Below are 15,864 nucleotides of genomic sequence, written 5' to 3' on the forward strand. Positions count from 1 at the left end.
GGCACTGACTGGCACCATTACAGAAATAAAAAAATAAGTGATGCCCAGCAATGCCACCCACCAGTGTAATCAGTGCCACCCATCAGTGTCCTTCAGTGCCACCTATCAGTGCCCATCCATGCTCATCAGTGCCCACCTATCAGTGACCATCAGTGACCATCTGTGCCACCTATCAGTGCCACCCATAAGTACCCATAAGTGCCACCCATAAGTGCCCATCAGTGCCGCCTATGAGTGCCCATCAGTGCTGCATTCCAGTGCCACCTATCAGTGCCCATCAGTGCTGCCTATCAGTGCCCATTAGTGCCACCTCATCAGTGCCACCTCATTGGTGCCACCTCATCGGTGCCCATCGGTGCTGCCTTATCAGTGCTTGTCAGTGCAGCCATATCAGTGCCCATCATTGAAGAAGAAAATTTACTTATTTACAAAATATTTTAAGAGAAACAAAGAAAATTTATTTTTTTTTATATTTTCGGTCTTTTTTTATTTGTTGCGCAAAAAATAAAAATCGCAGAGGTGATCAAATACCACCAAAATAAAGCTCTATTTGTGGGAACAAAATTTAAAAATTTTTTTTGGCTAAAGTGTAGCATGACCGCGCAATTGTCATTCAAATTGTGACAGCACTGAAAGCTGAAAATTGGCTTGGGTAGGAAGGTGTATAAGTGCCTGGTAATGAAGTGGTTAAGCAAGATGCAGGTATATGATCTTCTGGTGGGCCTGGAAACAACTGAATCGAAGGAGGATTGGAGCAAAAATTCCCCTTCTGATGCTGGCAAGGTCAGTGTGGAAGGTGGCAAAAAAACTGACCGGATTTGTTGATATCCCGCCAGAAACTGCTTTGTGGAATAACCCAACAATTGAACAGTAAAACACACGAGCGGGATGTCCGACAGAAAAAGTCAGACAGAAGCTTTTCATCATCTATTCCGATCGTGTGTAGACCTCATCGGACTTTATTCTGACGGACCTAGAAATGGAACATGTTCTAAATATTTCCGATGGAACCAATTCCTATCGGGAAAACTGCTCGTCTGTATGCTGTTCCGACGGACCAAAAACTATGCATGCTCTGAAGCAAGTACGAGACAGAAGCTATTGGCTACAGGCTATTGAACTTCCTTTTTCTAGTCCTGTCGTACGTGTTATACATCACCTCGATCTGGACAGTCGGACTTGAATGGAATTCCGTCGAAGTTCCGTCGGAACAACCTTCAGAGTTTATTCCGACGGCAAAACCGGTCATGTGTACACGGCATTAGAGGTATTTGAGGATAGCGAATTCTGGAAACAGAAAAAAGGTAGACAGTTTTATAAAAATCTGCGATATGTATTACAGGCACAGTTTGGAGGGGAGGAATTTAAAATATCTAAATACACCCTTATAGGGATCCTGAAAACACAGGGATCAAAGGGTTTAATATCCAAATTATATTCACACTTATTAGAAGGTAAAATATGCGGTCAACCCGTGGGGGCAAGGGATAAATGGCAGGTAGCTATTCCAGATATGACCGACCAGGATTGGGACGAAAATTGCTCTTCTCATTTGAAAGTATCCCCAGCAATGAATAATAGAATAATTCAGCTAAATATAATACATCAGACTTACCTTGATCCAAATAGATTGTATAAAATGAGGAGGACGTCTGCACCAAACTGCACAAGATGTGGGCAGGAGGGTGCAGATTTCCTACATTTGATGTGGTATTGTGGCAGTATAAGGGGATATTGGAAACAAGTAGTGAATAAACTATAAAAAAGTAATAAATAGACCAATTGTGGAGACAGTTGAAGTATGTTTATTGGGAATACTACAAGAGGAGAGTTGGTCCACATATATCAAGATATTTTTGCAAGAGGCATTATTTTTGGCACGAAAACACATAGTGAAAAAATGGATCCAGCCCACACCACTGACAATCAGCCAATGGGTGAGAGCAGAGTTGCCAACCTCCCGCAGCATTTTGTACTGACAAAACATGGACAAATTACTGGCAGAGCACATTTTTTACTGGCAACCTGAGAAATTACAGAACTCCTATTGAAAACTAAAACAGTGAATATTTGAACAGTATAAACATGATATGGAAACACTGACAATACCTATAACAAAGTAATATGCTTGATTTACACTTAAAAAGTCAACACAGCATGAAATTATCTTCCACCTAACTTTGATGAATCCCTCTTGCTCCCATGATCAGCAACTTCTTGGCTTTTCCTCAACATCACGTCTCAGGCTTCCTCTAGTGGTACACGGGGTTCCCCTTCCCTCCCCCCCCTCTTCTCTTGGCCTTTCCTCATTCATGTATTTCCCCTTACTTTACACTCCTAACTCTCTATTCCTTTCGCTTACACACAATGGCAGCCGATATTACCCCTCTAAGGTGTAGCCTGAACACAGTATTGTAGAATACCCCCCTCCTCACTTGACTTCATTTGACTGCCATTAAGACTCTTCTATGCTAGCCCCACGTCTTTTTCTTCTTGTCCGTCTGAATCTTTTTTTTTCTACAACCATGTAATGCTGCCATAATGTTATTTACATGTTTTGAGTTCTTGTTCTGGACCACTGTATGTTTGTACCACTTATAATCATTAATAAAATCTATGAACCAATAAAAAAAAAGAGAAAGAACTCTTTCAATAATGAAGAGTGTGGTAGTCTCATGCATGTTCCCTTGGATGGCACTTCTGCTGATTTGAGGTTCTCGATCCATCATATACATCATACAAGTGTGCAAAGCTAGAGATTAGGGTTGCACTGATACTGGTATTGGTATCGATGCTGATACCGAGTACTTACACAAGTACTCTTACTTGTGCAAATGCTCCCGATACCTGGAACTGATACCTTTGTGGTACAATTCGAGCCCATACAAAATGAATGAGCTACTCATGCAAATGGTCCCAATACACGAAATCGATACCTTTGCGTTGCTATTTGAGCCCATTCAAAATAAATTGTCTCAAACCGCACTGAAAATAATCGCATACGATTGGAACAGGAATGTGGTGCAATTCTTGTCTGAATAGCATGTGGTTTCCCCCACCACTCCTGTGTGATCCCAGTATAGGAAGACAGGGAATCACTATCTAAGGAGTGCAGCAATGGCCAAACAAACAGTTTATTAAAAAATGTTATCACAACTCATGTTAAAAGTACGCTTACAGGGCTGGAGGAAATGTATAGGTGCAGGGCTGTCTTTAACGCAGGGCAAAAGGGGCAGCTGCCCCGTGTCCAGTTATTGTTGTGGTGTCCAAAGCAGCTGCCCCTTGAGCCTGCACTGCCAGCAAATAGAAATGTTTCCCCAGGGTGCAATCAGTAATAAAGACAGCCCTGTAAAAGTGGTCTGCCCCCAAGCTGACAGCATTCCACCCTATACCCACAAGGGTCCTGGAACTTCCAACATCTCCTCCAGCCCTGTAAGCACCGCAAGCAGCTGTGGTTTTGGATTTGACATGCAGGATAAACAGTATTGGTGGTGATTTACTAAAACTAAAGCGTGCAAAATCTGATGCAGCTCTGCATAGGAACCAATCAGCTTTCAGGTTTTATTGTCAAAGCCTAATTGAACAAGCTGAAGTTAGAAGCTGATTGGCTACCATGCACAGCTGCACCAGATTCTGAGGGCACCAGTTTTAGTAAATCCCCCCTCCCTAATAATGAACTTTTAACATGTGAGCTGTGATAACATTTTTATTAAACTGTTTGTTTGCCCATTGCTGCACTTCTTAGATGGCCCTTCCTTGTCTTTCTATACTGGGATCACGCAGGAGTGGTGGGGGAAACCACATGTGATTCGGGCAAGAATCGCTTGCATTCCTGTTCAAATCAAATGCAATTTTTTGCATTGCAGTTTGAGCCCAATTAATTTTGCATGGGCTCAAATCACACCGCAAAGGTATCAGTACTTGGTATAGGTGAGTACTTGGCCAAAAGTATCGGTACTCATACTTGCCGGCAAAAAAAGATATTTGGTGGTGACCTAAAACTTATTAGGCTTTGGCAAAAGTTTTCTTCAACCAGTAGAGCTTCCCCACATGAATGAGCCAATCTTCTGATTGTCCAAAGCAGAGCTATATATGTGCAGCTGGTCAGATGCACAAATACCACCCATGTATAAACCTCCCATCCCCAAGTGTCATTTTTTATTGTTCAGATTTGAATATATTTGGTGGCACTGGTAGCCATTATTTTAGACACACACTGATAAAGTCCAATATTATTTTACAGGGAGACAAGAGAAATGACTTGAATATTTTCTGTCTGTCTGTCATTCTGAGTAGCACTCTGGTCTACAACAGCAAAGGCACAATCGACGAGGACGCCATTGAGAAACTACGGTATTATACTTCCTGTTCATTAATTAATATCAACTTTTTTTAGTTTTGGATTGAGTGGAGAGTGATTAGAACATCTGTCAGTTTTTATTGCTGTCTGTATCCCATTACGGAGACTCCCCATCTCTATTTCTTCTCTTGTACCATTATCATTAAGGCTGGGTTCACACCATTGCGAATTGGATGTGGGTTCCACGCATCCTATTTGCAATAGCAGGAGATTTTGACCGGCGCTCTCTGGAGCCGGTTCACATATCTCCGATGCGGCTCCGGTGCAAATTTGCACAGGAGTCATGTGCGTCTTTTGGTCTGTTTCAGGTCTGAATTCAGCCAAAAATTTGGGCTGAAATCAGACCTGTAACGGTGAAGCAGGATGCACCGGACCCCTGCTGGGAGCCGCATCGGTATTAGGTGTGAAGTCAGCCTAAAAGTGCAAGTAAAAGACAATCCCAAATTTTGGGTTGTCCCCAGAAAAGTAATAGAGGGGAACTTTTCCAATTAGGACACTAGTTCTGGTGACCAGGGGTCTCCAAGGATTTTTTTTAATTTTCAGGGATTTCCTCTCACTTCCTGTTTGGCTCAGAGACACAGATGGCGAAAAAATGTCTGACCAGGGTTATAACTTCCCTTACTCTATCCAAAATAGAAAAAAAAAACATTGCCTATATTTCTACTTTAAATAATGCCTTTGCTATCAGTGTAGGCTATTAACTTACTTCTCGAAGCCTGACCAAAAAACTTCCAGAGATGACATCATCCTGTCCTGGCTTGTTGCTAGGACATTGCAAAGAGACTCCCAGCTGTTACTGCTCACCCCCACCAACACAGGAGCAAGCTCTTTCTCTTATTCAAACCCCCTCACATGTGCTTTCTTTCCCCTGATGCAATAGATCTGAGCTCAGAATTTGAGAGCTCATTTTTGTGATGATGAAGGTGAAAAGTTTCAACTGGGAGCCTCTTAGCAACATCCTAGCAACAAGATAGGACGGAATGATGCAACCTCCAGGAGTTTTTCAGTCAGGCTTTATGAGGTATGTAAATAGCCTACACCTATATCTAGAACGTTATTCAACTTTGGTCAAAGCTGCACAGTTTGTTATTATCTACAGACGCCCATTTCCAGCATAGGCAGTTTTTTTGAAAAAGGTGAACTTACCCTTTAAATCATAAAACAAAACTTGAAAATTATCTTCTGAATTAAAAAAATAAAAAAATTAATTTTTTTAATATTTTTTACTTACCTTTAACAGTTTTGTGAGTGAATTGGCTGATTTGATTAAGGTGAAATCTAAAGACAATGAAGATGAGGAGGATGAGTTCTCCAGACACTTCCCCATCTTTATCTGGGCAGTGAGAGATTTTGTCCTTAAGCTGGAGTGTGATGGAAAGAAGATCACTGAAGATGAGTACCTGGAGAATGCGCTGGCACCACAAAAGAGTGAGTTATTTTACAGAAACTATAGAAGAAATTTCATAGCAACTACATAGCAAGACAAACAGGAACTCCTTAGGTCCTGCTCTGGCCCTGCCTGTGCAGTGAGATTACATTGACTTGAATGTAGCCATATTTCTACAGTCTCCAGTGTAGGAGTTTCACTTTGGTGGGAATCTAATGCAGCCTGAGTGTAGTTTGCCCATTAATTTTTACTTTAGTGTCAGTTTATTTTATATTTTAAGTTTCCTGCAGTATATTTCCATGCGTTACTGAACGTTACTGAACGTTTACTGCGGTATATTTTAGTGCATAACGCAGTATATTTCAGCGAGTTACTGCACATTTAACACAGTACATTTCTATGCGTTACTGCACGATTAATGCAGTATATTTTGGTGCCTTATTGCATGTTTAGCGCAGTAAATTTCAGTGCATTACTGCACGTTTAATGCAGTATAGTTCAATGCGTTAGTGCAGGTTTAACAAAGTATATTTCAGTGTGTTACTGCACGTTTAACGCAGTATATTTTAGTGCCTTACTGCATGTGTAGCGCAGTATATTTCAGTGCATTACTGCATGTTTAACGCAGTACATTTCAGTGCATTACTGCACATTTAACGCAGTATATTTCAGTGTGTAGGTGCCTGTTTAACGCAGTACAGTATATTTAAGTGCAGTATTTTTCAGTGTGTTGTTGCACGTTTACCACAGTATATTGCAGTGCGTCAGTGCAGTTTTACTGCAGTATATTGTAGTGTGTCAGTGCAGTGTGTCTGTGTAGTGAGTACCCAAGTTAATTGCTCCAAAACCACTTTCCATTGATTAAAGTGCATCCTCGTACACATTTCCACATCTTTTTTACATTTTGTTAATAAGCGCCCCCCCCCCCTATCATGTCTGGGAGACCAACAAGGAGAGGCAGACATTCCTATGGCACTGGGAGGGGGCCAGCAGCGTATGTGTCCACAGGCAAAGGTGGACATGGTCCATCCTCAGGCAGGGCATCATTTAATTTCATCTGTTTAGTGATGTTACCCGTGCTATCCAGCCACAGCATGCAAAGAAGGTAGTGGACTGGCTTACTAAACCATCCTTATCCTCCTTATCCTCCATCACCCAGACAGAGACTAGTGCACAGTCCACTGTAGCTGCCAGATTTGCTTATTCTGCCTCCGCCTCCTTGTCCACCGCTACTCTGGTCATAGCCCCAATATCGGGCATGGAGGAGTCAGCTGAGTTATTTGAACACAGCGTTAGCAACTTGCTCCTTGAGGCTGCACAGTCATTAGTTGATTCAGATGCTGGTTCTAAGGTTGAGGAAGGTAGGAACGTTAACCCTTCAGAGAGGGGAGAACACTGGTAAACAACAAGTTGGCAGTCATGTTCCCCCAGCCACAGCGTATTGCCAAGTTGTCTCCAGTGATAATGAGCATGGAAAGGATGATGAAGTCACTGACGCGACTTGGGTGCCAAATAGAGCAGAGGGTAAAAGTGAGGGTGAGGCACAACACCAACGAGTCAGCCATCATGGAAGAGTAGAGAGCAGCAACCCTATTCCACCAGATTGTGGAGCTAATATCTCCTGGCTCACTTCCCACAGCTCAGCTGTTTGGGCCTTTTTTAGCACATATGCAGCCAATCACACTGTTGCAATTTGTCTCAAGCACATTAAGCATGGCAAAAACACCAGCCATTTGGGTACTACATGCTTGACAAGGCATTTAACCAAGCCACACAAAAGGGACACAATTCTGCTCCTCCTCACTCCTCATCTTTCTGGTTTAACCCCGCTATATCTCATGACCTCTCATCGGCTTCCACTGACAGGGATGATAGTATAGCGCAGGGTGTCCTAGGTCCTTGCAGCATGTCTGCCAGTAGCACACCACCAGCTGCAGACTATAGCAGGCAAATTTATCTGCCTTATCTGCTGCAGCAGAAAAAAAACAAAAACGGTCACTGCCACCCACACGTCCAGCATCTAAATTCAAGCTTGTCAAAGCCCCTGGCTTTCCGTATGGTGGATTCTGTCCCTTTCATGAATTTTCAGAATGTGCTGTACCACAATGGCAGGTTCCCAGTTGCTATAAGGTCCACGTTACTACTGACACATGGTCCAGCAAGAATGGTCAGGGACAATATATTTTGTTCACACCACACTGGGTAACTCTGCTTGCAACTTGGAAGGATGCAGGACAGGGCTCAGTGCTGCAGTTTGTTGTGCCACCATGTCTTTATACAGCTAGTGGGGATGATGTGAGATTTGTCAGCTCTACCCCCTCCTTCTCCTCCATGCCCTCCTCTGCTGAATTGTCCTATGAACCACAAGTACCCCCTAAGCGATTAAGGGGCTATTTAATGAGTCAGGTTAAAAGGTTCCACACAGTACTTCATCTGGTCTGTCTAGGGGACAGGAGCCACATCGGAGCAGAGATTCTTGCAGCTTTGCACGGGCAGGCCCAGAGGTGGTTCACGGCATGCCAGCTAGAGCCAGGAATGATGGTGTGCACAAATTGCCACAAACCTCCTGTCCACCCTTAGACAGGGAAATTTGACACATGTGCCTTGCCTGGCACATGTCCTTGATTGCATAGTGCAGTATTTCTTAAATAGGTACCTAGGGTTGGAAGATCTGCTAAAGCAGGCCAGCAGAGTCTGTAGCCATTTCAGGCGGTCAAACACAGCCAGTGCTTGGTTGACTGAAATTCAGCTGGAATTCCACTTGCCAGTAAACTGCCTGATTTGTGACCAGGTGGAACTTTGGCAATGCTACAGCGGCTACTGTCACTGAGTACCTGTGTGAGTATGGCACAATTACAGGCTCAGACCGGCTCAGCTTTTTTTCCCCATGCCAATGGCTGCTGATAAAGGATACCTGCACTGTACAGTCACCATTTGAGGAGACCACAAGGATGGTGAGCTGTGACAATGCATACATCAGAGCCACAATCCTTGTTGTGTTCCTGCTGGAGTAGACTCTTTGTGGCAATATGGACAGGGCACTAGAGGCAGAGCAGCAGGAGGAAGAGGAGGACTTCCTTTGTTCTCAAGGCCCACTTTATGCAGACACCATTCTTGCAACGCCAAAGAACACACAAGAGGAGAGGGAGGAGGAGAAGGATTCTGGCAGTTTTGAAGGCAGTGAAGCAGAGCAAGACATACATCAACCCTTAACAGATGGTTTTCCATCCCCAGAACCCTTGAGAGTACGTGGCTGGGAGGAGGCAGTTCCAGATACTGTAATCCTCATTGACCCAGAGGAGTCTGCTTCTCATGCCTCTGCAAACTAGCGGTGCATGGGCTCCCTCATTCTTCCAAGCCTGCAAAAGGACCCGAGAATACGTGGCATTAAGAAGGATCACTATTGGTTGGCAACCCTCCTTGACCACTGTTCCAACCATCCCCACAGAGGGAGCAGTAGATGAAATCTCTTGATGATACCTTAAAGAGGAGTTTATTTAACACCTTTCCCAACTCTGGTAGGTTACAATCTCGTGGAAAACGTAGTTTTGAGGCTTTTTTTGATCAAGAGAGGAGTGGTGCAGAAGGGAGCTTCTCAGTGATACCTATCAAAAAAATTTTAGCTTTCAGCGCCCATGGCTATCAGCTTTCACATCCCATTGGCAGCATCTGCATCATATGTTGTGAGATTATGTAGGGACAAAAACAGACATGGAGAGCTTTCCAGTTGACAATCCACTAAGTTACTGGGTCATGAGAATAGACCACTGGCCAGAACTTGCCAAGTATGCAATTGAGCTTCTGGGCTGCCCTGCATTCAGCATGCTTTCCGAATGGGCATTCAGTGCTGCCAGAGGTTTTGTGACAGATAAGAGAGCACGTCTGTCCACACACTCTGTGGACTGGCTGGCATTTATCAAAATGAATCAGTCCTGGATTAGCAGCAGCTATCATGCCCCAGATGCCAATGTTGCTGTTTAAGTGCTTTCTGGATCTGGAACCTCTGAAAGACTGTCCAGGCTGCCTAGCTTTGTGGGTGTTGATTTCATCTGGAAGAACATTTTTGGTGTAGATTTCATGGGCACAATTAACACCCAAGGACCAATTTTTCCACACCTGTTTGACAAGTGCATCTCATTTAAATTTTTGACAGCAAGGCCAATTCTTGCTTTCATCAAGAGTACCTCTATAAGGTTACAGTGTGAAGACACCTCCGACACCCAAAGACTAATTTTTCCGCGCCTGTTACTTCTATCCAAAGTCTGTGAAAGAGACACCAGAATTTATCCAAGAAATCTCTAATCTGGTTCCCAGTGCACTACTGTACATTGTGGCCTCATCATACAGACTGGCTCCCTAAGCCGTTGTTTACAAAATAAAGAAAGCTTGCAGGGAACATATAATTTCTTTGGCTTTATAAATGCAATTATTTCTGCAGCAGGTTCTATACATGGTACAGATGTGCCACTTTACAGGCAGCACTTTCCCCAACACTATATTTAAAGGAATGTTTCATTTTTATTGTTTTTTCACATTTTTATGGTTTCACTTTAAGCATCAGTATATCACTGTTCATTTAAAAATTATGTTTTTTACAAACTTTTTTTTCATGAATACATATCCCCCAGGGCAGTACCCAGACCCCCATAACCACTGTATGCCCAATTACTTATTTACTTAATTACTGCCTATAAGCCTTCAAATAGGCACTTTTGATTTTTTCAGTTCGAGTCCCATAGACTTCAATAGGTTTCATTATTCGGTTCCTAACGTTTGTGATTTTTGAAAGTTCTGCCGCAAACCGAACAGCGGGTCATTCGGCCCATCTCTGCTGGCCAACCCTGATTGCTGCTGTATTGGCCATATGACTAAAAAAAGAAAAAAACATTTAAAGGGAGGAAGGTAGGGCAGTGTATACGCCCACATGTGTGACTCTAGTCATGTGGGCTGCACAGATAGGAAAAAAGGAGGAAGTTAAGATTTTATAAGGGAACTGAAATATGAGCATGCTCAGTAGAGGACACCACCTGGTCTAAACAATCTCAGCCTGCAATGAGGACACAGAGAAGATGGGAGGGACGGCTAAAGACAGGATCAACCAGTTATATTATACTCTTCACACAAAAAAATGTTTTAGTGATTTTGTGAGTATAAACACTCTGTTTTATAGCATGTAATGAGAGTTTTTCATAGCCTGGGTTTAACCAGTTCAGCTTCACAACCAGAGGACTCTTTGCTATTCAGCACTGCGCTGCTTTAACTGGCAATTGCGCGGCCATTCAACACTGTACCCAAATTAAAATGTTATAACTTTTTTTACACAAATAGAGCTTTCCTTTGGTGGTATTTAATCACCACTGGTTTTTTTATGTTTTGCTATATTAACAAAAAAAAAAACACCGAAAAGTATGAAAGAAAACATTTTTCTTTGTTTCTGTTATAAAATTTTGCAAATAAATTATCTTTCTTCATAAATTTAGGCCAAAATGTATTCTGCTACTGTTCTCTGGTAAACATAACCCAAATCAGTGTATATTATTTAGTCGGTGTGAAAATAATAGAGTCCACAAACTGTGGTACAGTATAGTGGCACAGTGGCGCAGTGGGTAGCACTCTCGCCTAGCAGTAAGAAGGGTCGCTGGTTCGAATCCCGACCACGACACTACCTGCCTGGAGTTTGCATGTTCTCCCTGTGTCTGCGTGGGTTTCCTCCGGGTACTCCGGTTTCCTCCCACACTCCAAAGACATGCTGGTAGGTTAACTGGATCCTGTCTAAATCGGCCCTAGTATAGGTATGAATGTGAGTTAGGGACCTTAGATTGTAAGCTCCTTGAGGGTATAGGGACTGATGTGAATGTATAATATATATATGTAAAGCGCTGTGTAAATTGACGGCGCTATATAAGTACCTGAAATAAATAAATAAAATAAAAATGTATCAATCCTGATATACTGATGGCCTTGAGACCGAAAATGTTATAACAGTGGAAATACCCCTCAAATGGTCCCCCTTTGGAAAATAGAGAATCAGAGGTAAGAGGCATGGCAAATTTTTGGAAGTTGTAATTTTTTGTCCCAATTTTTAGAAAAATTAGGAAATTAAATTTTTTTTTTTCACCATTTATTTAACATACTGTACAGCATCTTCATATAACTGGTGTGGCGGTAATCAGGGATACTGACTGGTGACAGTATGTAAAAAAATAATAATCATTTTTTAATTTAATTTTTTAATTTTTATTTTTTTTACATACTGCCATCAGAGTAGTTTGATATAACCATAGTGACACTGTACTACTCTGGGGGATGATCAGGGTTTTTTTTTTCACACTGTGATTGCTTGTTACAGTGATGATCACTGTAATAGAAATCATTTGAACTGTCATGAATGGCTTTCATTCATGACGCATTGTTAACTATTGTGATGCTGTGATTTGCCCACTGTTATCACATGGTACAGGGCAATGCTGTATCCTGGCCTAGACTGACAAGGCCCAGGCCTAGAGCAGCACTTTGTAGGGGGCAGCACGAAAAGAGTCCCCGCTGGCTTGCGCTACACTGTTAGCGCCAGTCTTATGGGGTGGACTGGGCTGAGAGGCAAATTAGTCTAGCGCCCCCATAAAGCGGCTGCACTGCTTCCGGTATGCAGGCGGCCGGAATTCCGCAACTGTGGGGGGGGGGCACCGTTTTTAATTTTGACTGTCCTATCATCCTGGACCACAAACCTTCCTCATTGTGCTATATGTTTTCTGCTGCACCATTGTCATGGTTATATCTTCTTAGTCCTCTCCATTAAAGTAATAAGAAATTTGTGCTTAACCGGTTCAATACCGGGCATTTTCACCCCCTTCCTTTCCAGACCAATTTTTAGTTTTCAGCGCTGTCGCATTTTAAACGACAATTGCGCGGTCGTGCGATGTTGTACCCAAACAAAATTGACGTCCTTTTTTTCCACAAATAGAGCTTTCTTTTGGTGGTATTTGATCACCTCTGCGTTTTTTATTTTTTGCGCTATAAACAAAAGAAGAGCGACAATTTTGAAAAAAACACAATATTTTTTACTTTTTGCTATAATAAATATCCCAATTTAAAAAAAAAAAAAAAACTAATTTTTTCCTCAGTTTCGGCCGATACATATTCTTCTACATATTTTTGGTAAAAAAAAACGCAATAAGCGTATATTGATTGGTTTGCGCAAAAGTTATAGCGTCTATAAAATACGGGATAGATTTATGGCATTTTTAAAAAGAATTTTTTTTTTTTTACTAGTAATAGCGGCGATCGCAATTTTTTTCATGACTGCGACATTATGGCGGACACATCAGACACTTTTGATACATTTTTGGGACCATTCACATTTATACAGCGATCAATGCTATAAAATTGCATTGATTACTGTGTAAATGTGACAGGCAGTGAAGGGGTTAACCACTAGGGGGCGGGAAGGGGTTAAATGTGTTTCCTAAGGAATGCTTCTAACTGTAGGGGGAGGGGACGCACAAGGGGAGGAGACCGATCAGTATTCCTCTGTTCTGGGAACACAGATCGGTCTCCTCTGAGCTGACAGGACGTGGATCTGTGTGTTTACACACACAGATCCACGGTCTGGCCCGGTTAACGGGCAATCGCGGGTGCCCGGCGGACATCGCGGCCGCCGGGCACACGCACCGGGTCCCGAGCAACGCGCATGCACCCCCTAGGCGGCCGGGAACCCGAGGCCGTCATATGAGGTCCACCCAGGATGGGAGATCCCATCTGTGGACGTCTTTTGACTATAGGCCGATGCTGAAGTGGTTAAAGTAGAACTATAGGCAACACTTTTTTTTTCCATTTTGGATAGAGTAAGGGAGAGTTATTGCCCCTGTCAGTTTATTTTTTACCATCCCTGTTACATTGCAGAGATTTTCCTTCACTTCCTGCCCCATAGCCAAACAGGAAGTGTGAGGAAATCTATGCAAATAAAGGGAATCCATTGCCCCCCCCCAGAACTAGTGTGCCCACTCAAAAATTTCAGGGCAAGTCTTAACAGCAAGGGGTGTGGCCTTGACAGGTAGGGGTGGGTCATATTTAAATTAGGGGGTATACGAGTTTAGTCAGGCCTAGGGAAGCACAAAACCTAAATACACTACTGGTACAGGGTACTGTGATTGGCCCACTGTTATCACAAGGTACAGAGCGGTGAGGGGGAGCTGCAAGTGGTTAGCTGAACTCTAGGCAGATCTAAAAGACACAAAGAATTGAGCTCTGTAATCATTAATATATCCTAATTGTATTTTTTTTAATGCAAGCAGTGTAAGTACCTTAATTTGGCCCAGATTCAGTCCTGCAGTCCCTGTAAAGTATATATCAGAATAGAGGATGGAGCATAAGCATAAGAAACCAATTATTTTTATTGTAGTGCAAAAAACATGCATAGAGGGAGAAAGCAGAGTGACAAAGAGACTACTTAGATACAAATTGTTTGCAAAGTAAAGCATCTTATCTGTGTATTTAACAGTTTACCTGGAGTTAAGATTTAACCCGTTGGTCATTGGTTTTCCCCCTTCTTCAAAGGTTTTTTGTGAGGCTATGGATTTCAGCAACTTTTGGGGAAAATAAGACTAGGTCTGAATGCAATACATGTTGCCAATTAGAGAACCAAATCAATCAAATCCAGTACATTTGCCTACAGGGGTACTACTGTATGGTTATTGAACTATGAATTTCATAATTTCCTAAACACAACTCCTGTACTAACTGAACCGGCAAAGTTATGTTCTGTAATGAAAGGATAATGATTGCAAATGTATTTTTTATTTATTTTTATCTTAAAAGTTGGGGTTGTGCAAAACCCCCAAAGGGTAGAAGAACGTAACCATTGCAGAGGATGCATTCGCATGTACTTCAAGACCCGAAAATGTTTTGTTTTTGACCCTCCCTCCGGGAACAGTGATGTACTTCAGAGGATGGATGAAGTATCCGAGGAAGAAATTAGCTCAACATTTCTGGCTCAGGCTGAGAAGTTCTGTACATACATTTATGAAAATTCTGAAGTGAAATATCTGGATCAAATTCACGAAGTGACGGGAAAAAGTAAGCTTATCTATCCTAACTTTTTGATAAAGTAATTCAAAGCTAAGCTTTTAGTGCTTATAGATTAGGGGTATGCTACTTTCTTAGTAGTAGATTACATCAAGGGAATGGGAGTTTCTGTTTTTATTAACTCCATTAAACTGGAACCATCCTAGATACCATTAAAGCCATCTCTGAGCAAAACTGTCAGCCATGCATGGGTCTTCTACCCATCCTGCAGCCACCCACTTCTAATTACAAAAATAAAATATTCCCAAGCCGATTTTAACATGTTGAAATATACCATTATGTGATGCCTCTTTTGGGACTGAAGACCAGTGGCCACTGTTGCAGTTGAGTCCCATCGTTGCCGTTGGTGGCCGTTGTTATTATATTAACACACCACCAACCTTGTGAGGAACCCAATGGACCCAATGAATGTTCACATTGCCCAGCACCAAGATGGGCACTCTAAGAAGAATTATACTTTGCAGTACAGGGGAGATTAGACACTTAAATTATATTACTAGAGTGATTAGATAGAGAGGGAGGAGGGTATTGTTTTGAGATAGGGTTTCCCTGGCAGGACTGCCATAAGGAGCAAATCCTTAAGGTCTGTCATAGATGGAGCAAATTTCTTTCCTGCAATCATGGGTTGCAGGAAAGAAATTTGCTGCATTCCCCCCTCAACAAAGTCAGTTTTGACAGGGGAATCCCCCCTTGGAGCCATTGGGGTGGATTTACTAAAGGCAACTGTACTGTGCACTTGCTCCAGAGCTTAGTAAATGGGCTTGATTTTCACTTTGCAAAGAATACTCAATCAAATACTCAACATGCAAAGAAAATAAAAAACAGCATTTTTGCTTGTACATGATTGGGTGATAGAAACCAGCAGAGCTTCCCCCTCATTTCAGAGCTTCCCCTCAGATCTAGAGCAAATGCATTTGCAGTGCACAGTATATTTGCCTTTAGTAATTCAACCTCATTGTGACTACCTGGTAGGGGGGGCAGGGAAAGCTGTCCCCGCCAGGAGAATACAGTGTTGGTTGCTAGTGGCTATAACAGC

At 42.4% G+C, this 15,864-nt stretch overlaps 1 protein-coding gene across 1 annotated transcript in view; it reads left to right on the forward strand.

Annotated features, from left to right (window-relative positions):
- LOC141148238 (guanylate-binding protein 3-like) overlaps positions 1-15,864 on the forward strand; it is a 54,058-nt gene that overhangs the window by 13,048 nt on the left and 25,146 nt on the right. Inside the window, exons 4-6 of the mRNA XM_073635491.1 lie at positions 4,244-4,353; positions 5,601-5,788; positions 14,562-14,819. Of these exons, the coding sequence (XP_073491592.1) occupies positions 4,244-4,353; positions 5,601-5,788; positions 14,562-14,819 (556 nt within the window). The remainder of the gene's footprint in view (positions 1-4,243; positions 4,354-5,600; positions 5,789-14,561; positions 14,820-15,864) is intronic.

This window comes from Aquarana catesbeiana, linkage group LG06 (assembly GCF_042186555.1).
Source record: "Aquarana catesbeiana isolate 2022-GZ linkage group LG06, ASM4218655v1, whole genome shotgun sequence".
In the NCBI taxonomy this organism is placed as follows: domain Eukaryota; kingdom Metazoa; phylum Chordata; class Amphibia; order Anura; family Ranidae; genus Aquarana; species Aquarana catesbeiana.